General features: G+C 41.4%; 1 protein-coding gene across 1 annotated transcript in view; it reads right to left on the reverse strand.

The window, feature by feature from the left end:
- Nucleotides 1-15,341: 15,341 nt before the first annotated feature.
- Nucleotides 15,342-23,512, reverse strand: part of dctn6 (dynactin subunit 6) — a 31,860-nt gene continuing 23,689 nt past the window's right edge. Inside the window, exons 5-7 of the mRNA XM_043674021.1 lie at nucleotides 19,490-19,537; nucleotides 18,081-18,223; nucleotides 15,342-15,725 (exon numbers count right to left, since the gene is read on the reverse strand). Of these exons, the coding sequence (XP_043529956.1) occupies nucleotides 15,627-15,725; nucleotides 18,081-18,223; nucleotides 19,490-19,537 (290 nt within the window). The 3' untranslated portion in view covers nucleotides 15,342-15,626. The remainder of the gene's footprint in view (nucleotides 15,726-18,080; nucleotides 18,224-19,489; nucleotides 19,538-23,512) is intronic.

Here is a 23,512-nt window from a genome sequence, read left to right on the forward strand (position 1 = left end):
ACGCCTGGTGATAAGCCCCTCCCCCTCCGGCGGTCACTGCGTGGAAGAGTCTAGAAGCAGCTCCTCCCGCCTGCTCCCAGGTGCCGGGGGATACCCGCCCTTCCAAACATCAACGTACGTTGCAAACGGTCAAAGCGAGGGGCTTCGGATCCCAACATAAATTCACCTCGAAGCTGATGAGGTTGAAGGAGCGGTGCCAGCGTCAGCGCGAATATGAAAATTAACACCAAGGCAGAAAGCAGAGGGTGATGATAGATTGTAAAATGGGAAGGGTCACTTAACTCTGATTTCTCTCCACACATACTACCAGACCTACTGAACTTCTCCAGTCACTTCTGTTTTTGTTATAGGATCTACTGGGTTTTGCAGGCTGTTGAAAGAGGGTTTAAGATTTCTTTTTCCTTTTTTTTTAAAAAAAGGCAGTCCTTCCCTTTTCAGGATGTCAGGCAAAATACCTCACTTCCACGACGACTGGAATTTTCCTTCTGAAGTCAGACAAGGGGAAGCTTATTAAACCCACCTCAGGTAGGCAGTGCTCCATTTCAGTATTAGAACATCCCAGGTTTTCTTTCCACTTGCCTGCAGCCTACCTTATAGGAGATTGCTGTCCATGAAATGACTATTTAGCACTGGAGACATTTTTAAGTTGTAAGTTTTTTAAAATGCTGAGGTGCTAGAGAATCTCTATCTCTTAGGTACCTTCGCTTTCCTTGATCTACATTTTTCACTGTTTGAGGAATCATATTCTATCCAGCTACCAGTTGTTCATTAATTGTCTTTCAAACAGAAATTTGGGGTGTACATGTCATATTAACTCTTTTGCAATGTTGAAACCCAGAAACTGCTGATATCTGAGTCCTCATTCCCAGAGCAAAGTTTCAGCACAAAACCAGTGTGGTGGCCTTTGTCATATTTTCATACTGAAGGATAATGATGACCCCCAAGGTTTTTATTGCCATTTTTAATATCATTAGTAACCTGGACTTGAGTATACAGTAAATAATGTTGATGCTTGTAGATTATAAGAAACCTCAAATGTAACCAGTTGAGGTGAGGAAATCTTAGATCAATTAACTGGATGGATACCTTGCAGATGAATTTTAACACTGAGTTTATATTTCCAAAAAAATCATTTCACAAAGTTGTACTTGTTAAAGGGAACAGAGAAATCCATTCCCGTTAATACAGACAAACTTTGGTGGTCGGAGAAGCTGATAAGGCTGGTGAAAACAAATAAGAGTTTTTATAAATCAAGGCACAGAGTACAAAAACAAGAAAGGTATGCTAAACGGTTATAAATCCCTCGTTATTAGGTGGAGTGTAATGTTTACTTGTAAGCAATAACACTTGGTCCAGGCCTTGGAGAGGATACGAAGATATTTACTATAAATATACCAGGAATTAGGGACGTCAGTTTGATGGAAAGTTTAGAGAAATTTTAATTGGTTTTAGTAGAAAGGGTTAAGGAGAAAGTTACTCAAGGCATTTAAAATCAAAAAGGGCTTTCCACCAGAAGAAAAGAGTTGAAATGAAGTTTTTAGTAATTGGATTTCCGATGAAGGGCTACAATAGAAATTAGGCTTGACGGTTTCTTGTGGCAAGCACAGACACAACGGTCGTCTTTGGTGCTATAAATTTGCTATGTTTATATGGCAATCAGGTCAAAGTGGCCAGCTCATGACTGCAGGGAAGCAGAGCAGAACTGGAAGGAGACAGGCTCACCTGCATCACATTATCCCACTGGAGTACTGTTTACTCAGCATTTGGGATTGGCTATGGCATATTGTTGCATTGAGCAGCACCAAGAATGTTCAGGATGATGATAAGTTCTTCTTTGTAATTTTTGAATCCTGTCGCAACCACATCCTGACATCGAGCATACTACGAATGCCTTCTTTCCACCTCATTCGTCACCTTAGTCCTTCCTTCCGATTTTTGGCTTTTAGATACCATTGAAACTACTATCTAACCACTGCAACTGTCTCATGAGAAAAGCAAAAGCAGCAACAGACCTCTGAGAAGGAAGCCTCATCCTTTGATCACATTCATGGATCACCAGCTCAGATCATGACACACTCTAGATGACATTCTTGAGTTATGATTTGTACATGGTGAGCTGCAGACAGGCCAGGGGGATAGGACAGATAATTTCTCAGTTCTTCAGAAGATGAGGTCAATGATGATTCTACTTTATGGGACTCAGAAGAGGAGTCTTGAGTTGTATGAACATCAAGCATAAAAATTAGGACCTGTAGACTACTTGGGACCTAAAGCTACTCCACCATTTAGTAAGATCATGGTTGATTATTCCACATTCCCACCTATCCCTGACAATCTTTCACCTTTTTTTAATAGATATTTTTATTAAAAATTTAACATGTTTGAACAAGTTTACAAATAAAAACAAAACCCAAGTATAAACATTGATATACAATTAGATCTTAAATAAACAATAGCCAAAATTTATCAAACAAGAGAGATACTGAAAATAAAAAAAAGACAAAACTCAACTAACTACTAATCTAACCTACAACTAACCAGAGCGTATGGTTAAATCTCTTACATTACTCAAGAAAAGAAAAAAACGACGGGTAACACAGAAGTTACGTAGTAAAGTAATGCTTGGAATGTGTTAACATCAAATCGTAACAAAACCCGTATTCGTGCGGGATTCCTCTCCCAAGGGGCCCCGGATCAGCCAGGGTCGTTGTCTCAATTAGATAAAAGTCCTTGATAGAATGGCCGAAATATCTGTGTCTGTGTAATTCAAGAAGGGCTGCCATCTTTTATAGAATAATTCGGTTTTTTGGTGCACCATGTTTGTAAGGAAGTCAAGGGGAATATATTCCATAATCATTCTGTGCCAGTTTGAAAGTCCAGGAGGGCCCTCAGCCACCCAGTTTACCAAAATATTTTTCCTTGCACAGAAAGAGAGAATGGAAAATAATCTCTTCCCGTGCACATCCAGGGAGGGTAAGCTCGAAAAGCCCAAAAGGAGAGATACTGGATCCACTCTAATTTCCATTCCCAAGGTTTCTGTCAGGGCATTTACTACTTTAGTCCAATGTCTACGGATCTTATGATAAGTCCATAAGCAGTGTACAAGAGTGCCCATCTCTATTTTATATTTGGGACAAACTGGAGATGCTCCTACCTTAAATTTTGCCAATCGGTCTGGTGCTACATGGGCCCTGTGAAGTATCTTCAACTGAATAGCCTGGGTTCTGTTGCAGATGGAGATTTTACTGGCATTTTCCCAAATGTCATTCCACATTTCTGTGGAGATTTCCAGCACCAAATCCTGATCCCATATTTTAAGCAGATTGTCCATAACTTCCGATACTTCATCATGTAATAAATTATAAAGAGTGCTGACCGAAGGTACCCCCATTGGCCATAACACGCTACGATTTATAAAGACTATCCAATAGCGTAGTCTTCTTCTGTATATAATCTCGAATTTGGAAGTATCGAAAGAGCTCGCCCTTAGGTAATCCACATTTTTGATTCAGCTGTTCAAAAGACAACAGGTCCCCTTCCTTAAGCAGATCCCCTGAACAGGAGATACCCCTGGATATCCAGAGTCTGAATGAGGCATCTGTAAGCCCCGGTTGAAACCCTCATGCCCCCACTATTGGAGTATAGGGGGATGTTTTATGTGAATTGCCCTCATTTTGCCACATTATATTCCAAGCTTTAATTGTATTTAGTATTATAGGGTTTTTACATTGATCCATGATGATTTTCCTCTTGTCTGAAAATAAGAGGTTGGTAAGTGGGCATTTTACTTGAGAAGCCTCGATGTCCAGCCAGATTGATTGCGGGTCACACAAGACCCAATCGGCTATGTAACTTAGTAGGGAACTTAACTGATATTTCCTAAAATCTGGAAAATCCAGTCCTCCCCTTGCCTGTGGAAGCTGTAGCTTCCTCAGCTTAATGAGAGGCCGTCTATGATTCCAGATGAAGGAACTCAGCCAGCCATACAATTTGCGTAGTGCCAGCCTCGTCAGCATCACCAGAAGCATTCTCATAGGGTACAGGAGACAGGGCAGGACATTCATTTTAATTAGTGCTATTTTACCCAGCCAGGAAATTGGAAGGTCTCCCCATTGCTGGAGGTCCTGCCTTATCCTTTCCAGTAAATGCACAAAGTTAGCCTTGTATAACTGACCAAATACTGGGGTGATAAAAATGCTTAAATATAAGATATCCTCCAGGGACCACCGAAAGGGAAAGTGGGATCAGTCCGATAGGTTGGATGTACTAGTGAGGCCACCCATTGGCATAGCCTCCGATTTAAAAAAAATAATTTTATAGCCTGAAAATACACTAAATGTATTAATAACTTGAATTAAGCGAGGCACGGACATCAGGGGATTACTGAGTAATAGGAGATCATCATCTGCATAAATGGTAATTTTATGTTTACCTGTACCAATCCTCGGGGCCGTTATATTAGGGTCAGCCCGTATAGCTTCTGCTAGTGGCTCGAATATTAGCGTAAATAGCAATGGTGAGAGAGGACATCCCTGACGGCAGCCCCTGTCCACACTGAAGCTATCCGAGCCTAGTCCATTGGTAATCACAACTGCTTTGGGATCATTATACAGTGTTGAGATCCATTTGGCAAACGCCTTTCCAATGCCAAACCTTTCCAATGTGTAAAACAGATATGACCATTCAACCCTGTCGAATGCCTTCTCCGCATCTAATGAGACTATTACATCTTTCCCTGATGGCAGGCTTGAATCACATTCAAAACCTTTCTAACATTATTGGATGATCTACAGCCCTTAATAAATCCCATTTGATCCTCCTTTATGATATATGGCAATACCCTTTCTAGTAAATCGCAGCAGGTCAGGCAGCATCCAAGGAACAGGAGAATCGACGTTTCGGGCATAAGCCCTTCTTCAGGCTTATGCCCGAAACGTCGATTCTCCTGTTCCTTGGATGCTGCCTGACCTGCTGTGCTTTTCCAGCAACACATTTTCATCTCTGATCTCCAGCATCTGCAGCCCTCACTTTCTCCTCAATACCCTTTCTAGTCTCAATGCTAATGTTTTAGAAAGGATTTTAAAATCTACATTTACATATTGTCTGTATGATGCGCAGTCTTCTTGGTCCTTTCCTTTTTTGAGAATAAGGGAGATATTCGCCTCTCTCAGCGAAGGCAGGAGATAGCCCTGACTGTATGAGTAGTTATACATGTCGATAAGTGGACCAGCCAATATTCCTGTAAATTCTTTGTAGAATTCAGCTTGAAAGCCATCTGGGCCAGCTGCCTTACCGCTCTGAAGTTGTCTGATTGCGTGAAGTATTTCTTGGATTGTTAGGGGAACATTCAGGACCGATACCTGTTCCGAGGTTAGGTCCAGAAAGGTCAAATTTTTAAAAAATGACTGCATCTTCCTAGCTCTATCTTTGCAGTCCTGTGATTTATATAAATCAGAATAAAATTTTCTAAAGATTGCATTAATCCTTTTGTGATCATGAGTCAGAGGAACCACACTTTCCTTGATAGACATGATAGTTTGAGGGGCCTTTTATTCTTTGCGAGAATGCTAAGTATCTACCAGGTTCATTGCCAAATTCATATATTTGCAAATAATATTTCCCTCTTAGCCGTTTGGGTAAGCGTGGTATTCAGAGCTGTCCTAAGAGCCGTAATCCTTTGTATTTTGATAATAGAAGGTCTGTCAGCGCATGCTGTTTCAGCTGCTTTTAAGCGAGCTTTAAGTAGATGCTGCTGTTCTCCGTTTAATTTTTTCTGGGTCGCCGAGTATGAAATGATCAAACCTCGCGCATAACCTTTGATGGTCTCCCACATCATTGATGGGTTGCTAGCCGTACCTGAATTAATATCTAAAAAAGTTTTAAGTTCTTGAGAAAAGTACTTTACAAAGTTACTATCTTTCATCAGGAAGGAATCCATACGCAAATGCCGGGGGGATATCTCATTGTTCCTCGCCTTAATTTCCATATATACAGCAGCGTGATCAGAAATTGTTATACCACCTATTTTACAGGATGATATGGAATTTTTAAAAATCAAGGGGGCAAAAAACATATCAATTCTGGTGTCATCTTTATGTGGATTGGAGTAAAAAGAAAAATCTCTGCCCTGTGGATGAAGGCATCTCCACACATCTACTGATCCTAATTATTTGTTCAGATCCACCAATTGTTTAGATCTGGGGGATACTCCTGCAGTACCCTTGGGAATCCTATCTATTTCCGGGTCCATAATACAATTAAAATCTCCCCCTATAATTGTATGACGAGCACCGAGAGCCATCAATTTGGAGAAGGCTTCTATTATAAATTTAAAAGGATATGCTAGGAGACAATACAGATTTAAGATCCCATATTCCTCTCCATTTATAAGGGCTTTAATCAGAATATATCATCCAGATTTGTCTTTTATCTGATTTAGGATTTTGAAAGGGAGATTCTTCCGAATAAGGATGACAACTCCCCTACTTTTTGAGCTGAAGGAAGAAAAGAACGCCTGATCAAATCCATCCTGTCGTGATTTCAAGTTTTCTTTATCCAATAAGTGTGTCTCCTGTAGGAGAGCTATATTAACCCTTTCTTTCTTGAGGTTTGATAATATTTTCTTCCTTTTGATTGGTGAATTACTCTCCTTGACATTCCAGGTGCACCATTTAACCGACTGATTAACCATAATCGTCCGGGCAAATCCGAGACCCCTCGGGAGAAGAAACCCTATCCAAAACATCCCGAGCATAGAACATATACAATTCACAAAAATAGAGGTTCTGTAATACACTCACATCAATATAATAAAAAACTATTTCTAAATAGAAAAATTATAAAACATATTTAAACGGAGATTTTCCCCCTTGTTCCCAGGGGGCATCACTTCCTTTCCAAAAGCCCATCATATCCTCTCCCAACCAGTGCCCCACAATAGAATAAAGAAAATTCAAATATACTACAAAGCTAGAGTTCATGGTGAGTCCCCTACACCCCCCCTGCCCCCACCCACACCAACACCGAGATATATTTGGTAATGTTAATACCATGTATGAACATACATAACTAAGAAATTACAGACTCAACAAATAATAATTAAATATAGTAGTACAAAATAACAGGGGAAAACAGCCCCGCTTTCAAAGATAGAGACAAAATTGGATAAAATAACCACCTCCCCCCACCCACATTAACTAAACCACCCGGCCTATATATAAAAGAAAAAAGGGGGAGAAAATCGCTAAGTGAAGAACAAATAAATAAACCCCTCTCCCCAATCCCCGGAGATAATATTAAACAGTAAGGTAATGAAAGGGGAAAAAAAGAGGTAAACCGGGGTGGGGAGAGAGCAGAACAACATCATTCACCACTCGAATTAACTCTCACAATTTATCTAAGAGAGTCCAGAAATTCTTTGGCCTTCTCCGGCGATCCGAAGTTGTACATAGACCCTTCGTGGCTAAAACGTAGCGTTGCTGGGTAGCGCGGGGAATACTGAATGTTAAAGTCCTTTAAACGCTTCTTTGCTTCATCAAATGCCTTCCTCACGTCTCATCTTGAGATAGGCCGCCCTCTTCCATTTAACAAGGGATTCCAACTCCTTATTAAACCACGGCTCCCTCGCACGACCCTTTCCTTCCTGTCCTTTAAACGCTTCTTTGCTTCATCAAATGCCTTCCTCTTTCGGACCAAAGCTGGGAAAAAGTCCTGGAATAGCATAATCTTGGATCCTTTATAAATCATGGCTTGGGGATCTTTCCCAAGATTTCTGGAAGCTTCTAAGAGCATCTGCCTCTCCTTGTAGCTCTGCAGCCAGAACAGGACCTGGTTAGAGCCGGGCCCGCGCATTGCAACCCGGTAGGCCCATTCCATTCTTACCTGGCCTGATCCAGCCTCCAGAGTTAAAAGCTGTGGAAGCCACTGCTCGGGGAACGCTGTAAGCTGGCCTTCCTCTTCCTCGAGAATCAAGGTCGTCAATGTGATTTTCTAAGGTCCAGACTCGCTGTTCGAGAATTCAGACCAGACCCACGACCGATTCTGCAGTAGTCTCGGAGGTTGCGGCCTTTAGCTCTGCCTCCCTGATTCGGCGCTCGATTTCCTTGATGTCTCCGTCATGCTTTTGTCGTGCAGCCGAGAGTGAGTCCCACCGGCTCCGGGACTCTTCGATGAAGGCGTTGATCTTCACGTCAAGTTTGGAAATTACTTCCACGAGGCTCGCCACTGTAGGTAAGTCCCTCGGGGCGGCTGCGGACGCAGCTCTGGAGGGTGGGCGAGGGGTTCCTGTGTGCTGAGAGCTGCGGGCACCTTTCCCTTTAGTCATTTTTGCAGGAGACGAGACTGTTTAAATTTAGAACAGAGCAACTAATTATATTAAGTAAAACTATTTTAAAAGATTTGGTAAGTGTGTTGGGGGCGGGCGGCCCACTTTGCCCAAGTCTTGGGAGGAGCACTATTGACTCAGACTTGCTGGGTCGCTGCTATCTTGGATCTCCCATCTTTCACCTCTTGATTATCAAAATTCTACCTGTGCCACGAAAATATTCCACCACTTTTTGAGGAAGAGTTCCAAAGATTCACCATATTTAGAGCAAACTTTTCTCCTCATCTGTCTTCAAGTGACTGTTAGATCTAGGTTCTCTCACAACAGGAATATCCTTTCCATGTATACCCTGTCTGGACCCTTCAGTATTTTGTCTGTTTAAATCAAGTCGCCTTTTTTTTGAAAACTCCAGTGGATATTACCCAACCTTTCCTAATTGACAAGGACCAGCAAGTTTTGAGAAGTTTGTAGCTCAGGTTGAGGTTCTGGATGGAGGTTTGCTGGTTGAGCTGGAAGGTTAATTTCCAGATGTTTCATCACTAGGTAACATCTTCAGTGGGCCTCTGGGCGAAGCACTGCTTAAGATTCCTGCTTTTTGTTTATAAGTTTGGGTTTCTTTGGGTTGGTGATGTCATTTCCTGTTCTTTTTCTCAGGGGGTGGTAGATGGAGTCTAACTCGATGTGTTTGTTGATACAGTTCTAGTTGGCATGCCATGCTTCTAGGAATTCTTGTGCATGTCCCTGTTGGCTTGTCCTAGGATGGATGTGTTGTCCCAGTCGAAGTGGTGTCCTTATCTGTATGTAAGGATACTAGTTTATGATTAGATTAGATTACTTACAGTGTGGAAACAGGCCCTTTGGCCCAACAAGTGAGTGACGGTCTTATTGTTTGTGACTAGTTGATGTTCATGTATCCTGGTGGCTAGTTTTCTGCCTGTTTGTCCAATGTAGTGTTTGTTACAGTTCTAGCATGTAAATGACATTAGTTTTGCTTGTTTTCTGTATAGGGTCTTTCAAGTTCATTAGCTGCTGTTTTAGTGCGGTAGTGAGTTTGTGGGCTACCGTGATGCCAAGGGGTCTGAGTAGTCTGGCAGTCATTTCTGAGATGTCTTTGATGTAGCGGAGAGTGTTTCTGGACGTGTTTTATCTGCGTGTTTGGGTTTGTTGCTGAGAAATGGACGGACTTTGTTCATTGGGTACCCATTCTTTTTGAATACGTGGTATAGGTGATTTTCCTCTGCTCTGTCTAGTTCCTTTGTACTGCAGTGTGTGTTGGCTCATTGAAACAATGTTCTAATGCAGCTTTGTTTGTGGATGTTGGGATGGTTGCTTCTGTAGTTCAATATTTGGTCTGTATGTGTTGTTTTCCTGTCGACGCTGTTCATTGGCAGGATAGGCATGTCCCGTTGAAAGCAAAGGATAGGAAAGGCAAGATTCGTGAACTGTGGATGACAGGAGAAATTGTACAATTAGCCAAGAGGAAAAGGGAAGCGTACATAAGGTCCAGGTAGCTAAGAACAGAATGGGCCCTGGAGGAATATCGGGAGAGTAGGACCAGTCTTAAACGAGGAATCAAGCGGGCTAAAAGGGGTCATGAAATAGGTTTAGCAAGCAGAATTAAGGAGAATTCCAAAGACCTTTACTCTTATATAAAAAGCAAGCAGATAACTAGAGAAAGGCTTGGTCCACTAAAGGATAAGGAAGGAAGGCTGTGTGTCAAACCTGAGAAAATGGGTGAGATTCTGAATGATTACTTTGCATCAGTGTTCACTAAGGAGAGGGCCATCGTGGATGTTGAGATTAGAGATAGAAGTTTGATTACACTGGATCACATTCACATAAGTAGGGAAGATGTATTGGGAAGACGAGAGATTATTAAGGTGGATAAATCCCCAGGAACGGCTGGAATCTATTCCAGGTTGCTGAAGGAGGCGAGAGAGGAAATAGCTGGAGCCCCGACAGATATCTTTGTAGCACCCTTAAACACGTGACTTGCCAGAGGACTGGAGGGTTGCTCATATTGTCACCCTTTACAAGAAGGGTAGCAGGATATTCTGGTAACTACAGACCAATGAGGCTGATGTCAGTGGTGGGAAAGTTGCTGGAGAAGGTACTGAGGGATAAAATCTATTTATATTTGGAAAAGAATGGGCTTATCAGTGATAGTCAACATGGTCTTTTGCGGGGGAGATCGTGCCTTACCAATTTAATAAAGTTCTTTGAGGAAGTGACCAAGTTGATAAATGAAGGAAGGCCTGTAGATGTTATTCACATGGATGTTAGTAAGGCGTTTGATAAGGTTTTCTATGGTAAACTAATAGAGAAAGTGAAGTCACATGGTGTGCAGGGTGTTCTAGCTCGGTGGATAAAGAACCGGTTGGGCAACAGGAGACAGAGAGTAGTATTGAAGGGAGTTTCTCGAAATGGAGAAAGGTGACCAGTGGTGTTCTACAAGAATCAGTGTTGGGGCCACTGTTGTTTGTGATATACATAAATGATCTGGAAAAGGGCACTGTTGGTATAATCAGCAAGTTTGCAGATGACACGAAGACTGGTGGAGTAGCAGAAAGTATAGGGGACTGTCAAAGAATACAGGAAAATATAGATAGACTGGAGAGTTGGGCGGAGAAGTGACAGATGGGGTTCAATCCAGGCAAATGTGAGGTGATGCATTTTGGAGAAGTCTAATTCTAGAGTGAATTATACAGTAAATGGAAGAGCCTTGGGAAAAATTGATGAGCAGAGAGATCTGGGAGTTCAGGTTCATTGTACCCTGAAGGTTGCTGCACAGGTGGATAGAGTGATCAAGAAGGCATATGGTATGCTTGCCTTCATCGGACGGGATATTGAGTATAAGAGCTGGCAGATCATGTTAAAATTGTACATGACGTTGGTTCGGCCAAATTTAGAATACTGTGTACAGTTCTGGTCGCTACATTACCAAAAGGATGTGGACACTTAGGAGAGGGTGCAGAGAAGGTTTATGAGAATGTTGTTTGGTATGGAAGGTGCGAGCTATGAAGAGAGGTTGAGTAGGTTAGGTTTGTTTTCATTAGAAAAAAGGAGATTGAGGGGGGACCTGATTGAGATCTACAAAATTGTGAAGGGTATAGGCAGAGTGGATAGAGATAAGCCTTTTCCCCAAGGTGAAGGATTCAATTATGAGAGGTCACGCTTTCAAGGTGAGAGGTAGAAAGTTTAAGGGGGATACATGTGGCAAGTACTTTACACAGAGGGTGGTAGGTGCCTGGAACGTGTTGCCAGCAGGAGAAGTAGAGGCAGGCACTGTAGATTCATTTAAGATGTGTGTGGACAGATGCGTGAGTAGGTGGGAAGCAGAGGGATACAAATGCTTAGGAATTGGGCAACAGGTATAGACAGTGAGTTTGGATCGGCTCAAACAGGCCCCAGGAAAGGGCCTGTTCCTGGGCTGTAAATTTTCTTTGTTCTTTCAGGAGAGAGAGATGGCAGAGAGATTCAGCATGAAACACCTTCTTCAGTCGTTTGTTTTAATATTCTGGATAAAAGCTAAACACATCAGGATATTACAGGTGGACATTCAGATGGTAATCTCAGTAAATTTTCTTGCTGTTTCATTGAACAGCAGCCTCAAATAAACGGCTCGCAGCTCTGAACCAAATCCAAATCAAGCGAGAGTAAAGCTAAGCTGTGAAAACTGGCCACTCCCCTTTCATTGTACAAGCGTATTTTTTAAAACTTGAAAGCTTTTTGACTGAGGCAGTATGTGTTAGCTATAATCAAATTGGCCCTAAAACCCATCAAAACAAGACCTCCCAGAGCCTGTGTGTTTATGGGCCCTCTGAAAAAAAAACAATGGCAACATAACCTTGTTAAAGGAACAACATCATTACCCTTCCTATAGTAGGGAGACCAGAATTGCACACAATATTCCAAAAGTGGCCTAATCAATGTCCTATATAGCCTCTGGCATGGCTGCAAATAAAAGGGCACGAGTATGATGGCTGTTCAATTAGGAATGGCTAGTTGGTTGTAAAGTAGGAGAGCAATTTGGCACACATGATAGCAAGGCTGGATGTCAGCTTTCATTATGTGCATGCTTCTACAGTTGCTGGTGTAAGTGGAATATGACAGCTAAATAAAATGAGATATGAATGCCTGGAGTCAGTAGTAGCCACTTTCTCACCAGTAGCTTTATTCATTATTGCAGGATCCTAGAGTTGAAAATGAATTTATAAGCCTCAGTCTGCAGAGGAACTCAGGCTTTCTGACATTCACCTTCAGTGAGAAGATTGCATTGTAATACACCTAGGTCCTGACAATTATGATGGCCTCAGTCACTTTCACAATTTCCAATTGCCTGGTCCTAATTGTATCCTATTCACCAAAGACTTTCAATTTCTCTGATCTTTCAATCCTCACAAAAATGGTTTTCTGTATCTTTCTTGAATAGAGGCCTGACTCGCCTCAATTCATCATTACGTTCCTCCACCTTGCAGAACTTGTTGTCATATTCATCAACAACTGTAACTCAGAGTACTTCTGATCAAAAGTTGTATGTCCTGATGAATTCTGGTCATGCTTACCGTTTTTGTGGAATATGATTGTTTACATAACTAGGCCTCCTTCAATTCCTTTTCTGGTACTTCGATGACTGTACCAGTGCTATTTCCTGCTTTTGCCTTGAACCAGAAAATTTAATTGACTTGACTTTGAATTCCAGCTTCACATGGTCCAAATCTAATATTTCTCTTCTCTAACCTTGTTTTTGGAGTTAGCAATCGCAGAATTTTTTACTATTGACTGACCAACTCCTAAAGCTAGCTCAAATTCCTTTTTATTTGTTCATCAGAAATGAATTATCACCAGCTAGGACAGCATTGATCACCCATCCCCAATTGCACCGAAGATGTTGGTGATTAGTTGCCTTACTGAACTTCTGCAGTACTTGGGGGTTGGGATAGTACTGTTAAGAAGGAAGTTTTAGGATTTTCAACTAATTACAATGATCACATAGTCAGAAGTGGCTTGGGCAGAAACATACAGGTAATAGTGATCCCATGCATTTGCTGTTCTTGTCCTGTTGGGTGCTGGAAGTTGGGGATTTTGATAATGCTGTCAAAGGAATATTGTTCAGTTATAGTAGTGCTTTTTATACACACTGCTGCCATTGTGCATCAGTAGTAAGGGGAGTAAATGTTGAAGTTATTCGATTGGCTGCCATTCAAGTGGACTGCTTTGCCCTGGACAATGTTGAGCTTCTTAACTTCTGTCCAGACAAGTAGGAAGTATTCCATCTTATAGACGGTGAACAAGTATTGGGAGGATAGGTAGTAAGTTACTTGCCGCAGAATCTCTGGCCTCTGACCTGCTCTCGTAGCCACAGTATTAATCTGGCTTGTCCAGTTTCATTTCTGGTCAATAGTAACCTGTGAAATGTTGTAAATGGAGGCTTCCATGATGATAATGGCAATTGATTAGCAAGGGGGCGGTGGTTGATGCTTTCTTGTCAGAAAATGTTTTTGCCTGGCACTTAGGAGGCATGAATGATATTTACCACTTAACAACTTCAGCCTGGACGTTGTTTAGGTCTTGCTGCACATGGACAGATTAGATTAGATTCCCTACAGTATGGAAACAGGCCCTTCGGCACAACAAGTTCATGCTGACCCTCCGAAGAATAACCCACCCAGACCCATTCCCTAATGCACCCAACACTATGAACAATTTAGCATGACCAATTCACCTAACCTGCATATCTTTGGATTGTGGGAGGAAACCCACGGGGAGAATGTCTGTGTGGAGTTTGCAGTTTCCCGAGGCAGGAATTGAACCTGGTATCCTGGCACTGTGAGGCAGCAGCGCTAACCACTAGGCACTGTGCCACCCTTGTCTGCATCAGTACCTGAGGCATTGCGAATGGTGCAGAACATTATGCAATCATGAATAGGCATCCTTACTCTTGCCCTGATGACAAAAGAAAGGTCATTGATGAAGTAGCTGAAGACATTTGGGTCCAGGACACCCTCATGAGAGACTCCTATAACGATATCCTAGTGATGAGATGCCTGAACTCTCAACATGCACATTCATCTCTCTTTGTGCTACGTATGGCTTAATAGCAAGAGAGCTTCCTCTTCACTGAGGCCAGGAACTGACTGGTCTTTGTGGAACCCAGTTGAGCATCAGTGCTGCTAAGTAGCACTGTTGACAGCCCTTCAATCACTTTGCTGATGATTCAAAGTACGCTGACAGGGTAATTGGTTGGATTGGATTCAATTTGTTTCTTGTGCATAGACACCAACCCATCCTAGGATAAGCCAAATAGAGACTCTAGGAATTCTCATTCATGGGTCATTTTTTTTGTGGCTAGTTTCAGACAACAAAGCAAAACTAATGTCATTTACAAAATACCTTGCAAGAACTGTAACAAACACTACATTGGACAAACAAGCAGAAAACTAGCCACCATGATACACGATCAACAACTAGCCACAAAAAGACATGACCTCTCTCACTAGTATCCTTACATAAAGATGATGAAGAACACCACTTTCACTGGGACAACACATCCATCCTAGGACAAGCCAAACAGAGACACACACGAGAATTCCTAGAAGCGTGGCACTCCAACCGGAACTCTTATCAACAAACACATTGACTTGGATCCCATTTATCACTCCCTTAGAAAAAGAATAGGAAATGATGTCACTATAGGAAATGACTTCACCAACACATAAATAGAAAGTGGGCCATGCCACCAGCGCTTCACCCAGAGGCTCACTGATGTTACCTAGTATGGTGACAAAATGCGTGAAAACGAACCTTCCAGCTCAGCGAGCAAACCTACATCCCGAACCTCAACTTGAGCTACAAATCTTCTCAAAACTTGCTAGTTTAAATTATGTTTAACATTCCACTGAACCCAAGTCTATTCAATTTCAAATGTTAACTTTTCCCCATACTTCTGGAACACCCTTAAAATAACATTTAATTTAGAGAAAATTAAAGCCCACCATCTCAATGTGAGGTGTAGTAATTTTGACATTAAAACCAATCCTTTATTCATAATTAAGATAGTCAGTATGATAAGCCATCAACACAATTGTGTTTTAAAATTGAGATTAACTTTGAAGTCTAGAAGGTAATTGATGAAATTCAAAATTACTGAGCAATTATTAACCTATTTTCATTTTATTGCAGAGGATGTATTACTTTAATGCAGTGAATAATTTATCATAGTACAGGTTACTGTTTTAAAGTGACTATGCTTATAACCAAATAAATGCATCAATTCCACCACAGAACCAGAATCTAGTTCCATTCAGCTTTTTACTGGAGTTGTACTTCCTTTCATGGTTTTCTTCAAGTGATGATAATTAGGCAAAATTTTCATCAGGAAGTCTAGCTGTAGAGTTTGTGGCTGTAATTAAAAAGATTATAAACCAATTGAAGAGATGTTCCAGCACAGGATAACAACTTTAAAAGTTTCACACCATTCAACTTTATCATTAAGCAGCGGCAAGATTTTATTCAAAGAAGAACAGAAGTAATTAAATTGAAACAGTTCATTCATTTTCTCATGGTGGAATTAAGTAATGCAAAACATTGCCACATTTCACCCAGTCAATTTTAAGCTGTTAAACAGCATTTGTCAGAAGCAAAACAACAGTTATCTTGACTACTGTAACATTGATAAAGATTCTCTTAGTGAATATTTCTCATGTAAGTTTGACCTTCATTTATACCTACATAATGTAATACATCAATGTATCAAACTGCTCATTAGCACCAATAACCTGAGTTAATCAAGTATTTCATAAGAATGCAAGCAGAAGCTCTCCCATTAAATAAGGCATGACTGAGTTTGCATTGAAGGTATTTTCCCAAAAGCCCAAAATTTCCTTTCACTGTATAGTCTTTAATTTGAATGTAGATTAGATTTTTTAAGATAAACTCAGCAGTCTTTTTAAGACATTTACATATGTAAGTTTATCTCTAAGTAAAATGGCTTGTACTTTCCAAAAGAAACTATAAGAATTCCAACATCCGCCCATTAGTGGGCGGCACGGTGGCACAGTGGTTAGCACTGCTGCCTCGCAGCGCAAGAGACCCGGGTTCAATTCCCGACTCAGGCGAATGACTGTGTGGAGTTTGCACGTTATCCCCGTGTCTGCGTGGGTTTCCTCCTGGGCTCCGGTTTCCTCCCACAGTCCAAAGATGTGCAGGTCAGGTGAATTGGCCATGCTAAATTGCCCGTAGTGTTAGGTAAAGGGGTAAATGTAGCGGTATGGGTGGGTTACGCTTCGGCGGGTCGGTGTGGACTTGTTGGGCCGAAGGGCCTGTTTCCACACTGTAAGTAATCTAATCTACTTTATTTACTAGGAGGAAATACATCTGACTTCATCAATAACAGTCATCGTTACGACACAGCTGAAGAAGACGGTTATGTTCAGAGGCTTCATGGTAAGGAAAGTATTGGTCTTTCAAAAGATTAGAAAAGTGCAGACCAAGATTTAAGCCATAGATAGGTTAAAGGTGGGGTAAAGCTATCTATGTTAAGGGTTGAAATTTTTATGATCGAGATGATATGTAATTGAAAGCTGAACTAGAGAATGCAGGCCTTCTCTAGTGAAGGTCACAGTTTCAAACTAATTGCTAAAATACCTAGAGGGAAAATGAGGAGAAATTTATTCACTCAGTTGTTGGAATCTTGAATGCTTTACCTGAAAGGACGGAGGGATCATTCTTTGCACAAATAACTTTTTAAAGGAAATGTAACAGGTACTAAAAGAGGAAATATTTATGGAGGTATGAACAAAAGAGAGGGATGTAAGACTAAAGCATGACTGCTCTTTCAAAGAACCAACATTAGTGTAATGGGCTGAATGCCCACTCTTTAAACTGAGTGTTTACATGACTTCACTCCTTTGGCATAATTTAAAGCAGAATAGTATATGTTCAATGCAAAGGATACATTTTCCATATTGTTCAGCAGAAGTATATCACCTCCTTTCATTTGATTAAATTTCATTCAGAAATTCATGCTATCTGAACAAATACCTGATAAGACTAGAATGTGCACAGTGGCCTTCTGTAGCTTTTGACTAGAAACTTAAAAGGTGAGAAATTCAAATTGCACCATGACAAATTGTGAAAATGAACTCAATGTATTTGATAATGTGTGACCATGAAAGCTATTAAATTTTCATAATCCAATTTGTTTATTTGTCCTTCTGAGATGGGAACTTGCTATCCTTTCCCTGTCTAGTCGAAAGGGAACTCCAATCCCACAGTGTGGTGAAGTTAATGCCCTCCAGAGTGAACAATAAGTCCAGATCTGCTGGTGTCGCAATGTCCCCACAACAAATAAAATTTAACATGCACATCTTTGTGTCCAAATCAATTCATGACTTGGTCTGTTCCTTATCTTCTGCACCCTGAAAAGGTCTCTAACCTCTTGTGCATCACCATTTCCAGCATTTCTTATGCATTCTAATGCCCAATCGCCAGTTGGGGAATTTCTTCCCTGAACTATTCTATATTTCTTCAGCTCTCACCCCTCCTTTAAGATATCCTTAAAATCTATATTTTGACTAATCTTGGTAACTCATCCTAATAGGTCTCTGTGATTCAGTGCCATATGTTGTTTGAATATGGTCCTGTGAAGCAAGTTGAAAAATTCCACAATGATAAATAAACTATATAAAGGTAAGTTGTCATGGTAAATTTTCGTAATTTTCCATTGGATTTCTATTCCTCAATATGCAGATCTTACCTGTGGCCGTTCTGACTGCACTCTTCGCATACAGTCTACTCCATAGATAACTGTGTTCTCAGGAATAACTTCACAGGAGTTTACTTGACAACATGCTCCAATAATACAGCCATTGGTTAGGATCACATTTCTACCTATAAATGCTGAGATAGCAAAATGACAGGTTAAAATGTCTTAAAGAATCAAATAAATCCTTACAAAAATCTTAATGCACAATATAAATTGACAGTTATTTATTCAAGAAAAATATAATCAATATAATATAATCCACCCCAGATGGATACTATTCTGTTAAAAAGTGACATTAAACAATTGCTCAAAATTAATACAAGTGAAAAACTAGAATAGTTTATGCCGATTAGCAGGGGGATTGAGTTGAAGAGCTGCGAGATAATGCTGCAGTTCTATACAATCCTGGTTAGATCACACTTGGAATATTGTATTCAATTCTGTTTGCCTCATTATAGGAAAAATGTGGGAGCTTTAGAGAGGGTGCAGTGGAGATTTACCAGGATGCTGCCTGGGCTGGAGGGCATGGCTTATGAAGAAAGGTTGAGGCAGCTTGGGGTTTTCTCATTGGAGCGAAGAAGGATGAGAGGTGACGTAATGGAGGTGTACAAGATGTTGAGAGGCATAGATAGAGTGGATTTTTTCCCAGGGCAGAAATGTCTATCATGAGGGAGCATAATTTGAAGGTAACTGGAGGAAGGTTTCTGGGAGATGTCAGAGGGAGGTTCTTTACACAGAGAGTGGTGGGTGCGTGGAATGCACTACTAGCAGTGGTAGTAGAGTCAGATACAATAGGGACAATTAAGCAATTCTTGGATAGGCATCTAGAAGTTAGTACAATGAAGAGTATGTAGGTTAGTCTGATCCTAGAGTAGAATATAAGGCTGGCACATAATCGAAGGCCTATGTTTTATGTTCCCTGCTTTTATTTTTCTTTAAAGAACAAGTGATAAAAAGGCAGTCATTTAGTTCAGTCAGTGTCACCATTTTATATATTGCCATGGCTAATTTAAAACTGAACTTCAGTGCTTTTTTTTTACCCATATCTCGATATGCATGGTTAGCATTTTGATCCACTTGGCTTAGTTTTCTAACAGGTATGCGCATGTATGATGTTCTGATGTGATAGATCAATAGACTAATCAGTTGCATAAGCCTAGCCATTTTTGAAAGGTGAACATTCCCATCAATCCTGACTTCTACTGATCTCGTAATTAGTTGTAAAAATCTTGAAGATATTTGAAAACTTGAAGAACACAAATTATTCAAAGTTACAATATATTTTGTTATTCTGACGATTCATTACAATGAGACAATAATAGATAACTACTGACAAATCCTATAACAAATGTTTGGAACAGCAAGTTTCAGCCAAAGAAACTTTCTAAACAAGAACTTACCTTTAGATTCTATTACATTGTTATCTCCAATCTTCAAAGCTTCAAAATCTGATGAGTATAGTTAAAGAAAGCTAAGATAATTCCAACACACTTAGATGGTAAACTGGAAATGATGACATAATTAGAAGAAACAGACCCTAACAATAAAACAAAGTTCAAATAAAAGTACATTAAGCAGGACGACGTAAAACCAAAGACTACCTGTAGAAAGAAGAGTGAGGAGATACTTTTTTATAGAAGGGGCAATGCATATTTAATAGCAAAGTTCCAAACAGTTTACAGGAAAAGAGGGACCTGCAAGTGCATGGGGATAAAATTGCAGGCCATAATTAGAATGCAGTCAGAAAAGTTATTTGGGATTTTGGACTTCATAGATGCACAGAAACTGAAATGGTAAAGTTAAGCTGCATTTTCAATTATGTCCTAAACAGAACAAGAGTAATGTATTTTCTCCACTTCTGGTCATGATACTTTAGTGGGCGGCACGGTGGCACAGTGGTTAGCACTGTTGCCTCACAGCGTCAGAGACCCGGGTTCAATTCCCGCCTCAGGCGACTGACTGTGTGGAGTTTGCACATTCTCCCCATGTCTGAGTGGGTTTCCTCCGGGTGCTCCAGTTTCCTCCCACAGTTCAAAGATGTGCAGGTCAGGTGAATTGGCCACGCTAAATTGCCCGTAGTGTAGATAAGGGGTAAATGTAGGGGTATGGGTGGGTTGTGCTTCGGCGGGGCGGTGTGGACTTGTTGGGCCGAAGGGCCTGTTTCCACACTGTAATGTAATCTAATCTAATTTAGGAACAAGACGAGGGTCCTTGAAAGGGTGCTCAAGGGATTAACCAAAATGCTCTGGGGACGTGAGGCTTTTAACCAAGTGATAGGGGGTTGATGAAGCAGGGGTTATTCTCCTTCGAACAACAAGATAGAGGGGAGATTTGATACAGAGGTACCACAGAATGAATGATTTGGATAAGGGTGTAAGTAAAAGCTATTTCCATTAGCTAATGGCTCTAGGTTTAGGGGATGTTATATGGAATATTTTGGGCAAGAGAATCTGAGGGAATGCAAGGTAAATTTATCATAATAAAGTGATCTGGAACACAGTGCCCATAAGGGTGGTGAAAGCAAAGACAATTAGTTTCAAAAGAAACTGATAAGGCACTTAAAGAAAATCAACTTGTAGAGCTATATTTAGGAGAAAGGAATAAAATGGACTGATTTGCTCCAGGGAATGCCGACAGAGATTTAATGGGCTAATTGGCCATTGATGAATAACACCTAAACAGGCAGTTGGCCAGAACTCATTCTCTATTTTTGCTACACTCCCTCCTCTGCAAATCAGACCCCAACTCTCTTTCCCTTACAAAATCCTGAGGCTGAATCAGAATGTTTGCAACCTACACGTCATAGCAGATCAAAATGAGCTTCCAACCACATATTTGTACCATCACTAGGATGTTTTCAAATTGTAAATTTCAAGTTTCCATGCTGCATGACTATGCCTTAATTTCTTCAGAGATGAACTACTGTTAGTTATTTTAAGTAAAAATGTATTGTTTCTTTGTCTTTCTCAATCCAATTTTTACCAAACAAGCATTGACCACACTGCCTCATTCATTAAAGTCATTTGGTAAGGTTATCAACCTTAACTCCATTTTCTTGCACTGCATCCTTAGCTGCTTTCTGTTCACAATTTGAGATGGAATTCAGTGTTTAATTGATACTCTTTATCGTTATGAGTGTAGTTCTGGAAAAGCACAGCAGGTCAGGCAGCATCCAAGGAGCAGGAGCATTGACATTTCAGGCATAAGCCCTTCATTAGGAATCAGGTTTATGGGTCAGGGCTGAGAGATAAATGGGAGGGGGTGTCATTTGGGGGGAGTGGGGTGAAGGGGGGTTGGGGAAGGTAGCTGGAAAAACGCTAGATGGATGAAGGTGAGGGAGAAGGTATAGGTCAGAGGAGGGAGTGATGGACAGGTCTGGAGGTCTGTGCCGAGTTGCAGGCTTGGGACTGGGATATTGCGGGGGGAGGGTAAGTGAGGAAGCTGTTGAAATCCACATTTATCCTGTGTGGTTGCAGGGTCCCAAGGCAGAATATGAGGCATTTCTCCTCCAGGCATTGGGTGGTAACAGTTTGGTGGTGGAGGAGGCCCAGGACCTGCATGTCCTTGATGGAATGGGAGGGGGAGTTGAAGTGTTCAGCCACGGGGCGGTGGGAGTTGGTGGGTGCGGGTATCCCCAAGGTGTCCTGTCTCCCCGATGTAGAAGAGACCACACAGAGTGCAACAGATGCAGTAGGTGACACTGGTAGAAGCACAAGTAAGTTTCTGACTGATGTGCAAGGATCCCTTGGGGCCTTGGACAGAGGTAGGGGAGTGGTGTGGGCACGGAGGGGGGGGGGGAATGTGGACCTGACGAGGGAGTTGCAGAGGGAATGATCTTTTCAGAACGCTGATAGGGGTGCGAGGGAAATATATCTCTGGCGGTGGGATCTGTTTGGAGGTGGCGGAGGATGATGCCTTGTATGCAGAGGTTGGTGGGGTGGAAGGTGAGGACCTGATACTCTTTATACTGCTCATGAGCAATCAGCTCAATTGTTCTGTCATATACAGTCATAGAAAGGGATACAGCATGGAAACAGACCCTTCAGTCAAACCCATCCATGCCGACCAGATATCCTACATAACTCTAGTCCCATTTACCAACATTTGGCCCATATCCTTCTAAAACCTTCGTAATCATGTATCCATCAAAATGTCTTTTAAATGTTGTAATTTTACCAGCCTCCACTACCACCTTTGTTTGTTCATTCCATGCACACACTACCACCATTTGTGTGAAAAAGTCACCCCTTAGGTCCCTTTTAAATGTTTCTCCTCTCATCTTAAACTGTCTAGTTTTGGACTCCCCTATTCTGGGGAAAAGACCATGGCTATTCACTCTATCCTCACCCGTTATGACTTTATAAACCTATATAAGGTCATCCTCTCAGCAATATTCCAGGGAAAATAGCCTCATCCTATTCAGCCTCTCCCTCTTGCTTAAATCCTCCAGTCCTGGTAACATCATTGTGAATCTTTTCTGAAAGTTTCACAACATCTTTCCTATTGAACACTTTATTCCATAAGTTGGCCAACTAATTTTCTCTACAGCTGCAACATGAACGCCCAACTCCTATATTCAATGCACTGACCAATAAAGACAAGCATACCAAACACTGCCTTCATTAGCCTGTCTGCCTGTGATTCCACTTCCAAAGAATTATGAACCTACACCCTAATTGTTCAAAATACTCCCAAGGACCTTACCATTGAGTGTAAAAGTCCTACTCTGACTTGTCTTTCCAAAATGCAGTACCTCATATTTATCTGAATTAAACTCCAACTGCCACCCCTCAGCCCATTTGCCCATCTGATCGAGGTCCTGTTGTACTCTGAAGTAACCATTTTTGCTGTCCACCACACCTTCAATTTTGGTGTCATCTGCAAACTTACTAACTGTATCTCCTATATTCGCATCCAAATCATTTGTATAAACAACAAAAAGCAGTGGACCCAGCACCATTCTTGTTGCAAACTGCTGGTTACAGGCCTCCAGTCTGAAAAGAAATGCTCCACCACCACCCTCTGTCTCCTACCTTCGAGCCAATTTTGCTTCCAAATGGCTAGCTCTCCCTCTAGTCCATGTGATCGAACCTTGCTAACCAGTCTAACAAGCAGAACCTTGTTGAACATCTTGCTGAAGTCCTTATAGACAATGAGGAGAAAGTGAGGTCTGGAGATCAGAGCTGAAAATGTGTTGCAGGAAAAGCGCAGCAGGTCAGGCAGCATCCAGGGAACAGGAGAATCGACGTTTCGGGCATAGAGGGGAGACAGGCCGCCTACTTGCGGAGCGTTTCAGAGAACACCTCTGGGACACCCGGACCAACCAACCCAACCACCCTGTGGCTCAACACTTCAACTCCCCCTCCCACTCCACCAAGGATATGCAGGTCCTTGGACTCCTCCATCGCCAGACCACAACAAAA

The sequence above is a fragment of the Chiloscyllium plagiosum genome, chromosome 32 (genome assembly GCF_004010195.1).
Source record: "Chiloscyllium plagiosum isolate BGI_BamShark_2017 chromosome 32, ASM401019v2, whole genome shotgun sequence".
Lineage (NCBI taxonomy): Eukaryota > Metazoa > Chordata > Chondrichthyes > Orectolobiformes > Hemiscylliidae > Chiloscyllium > Chiloscyllium plagiosum.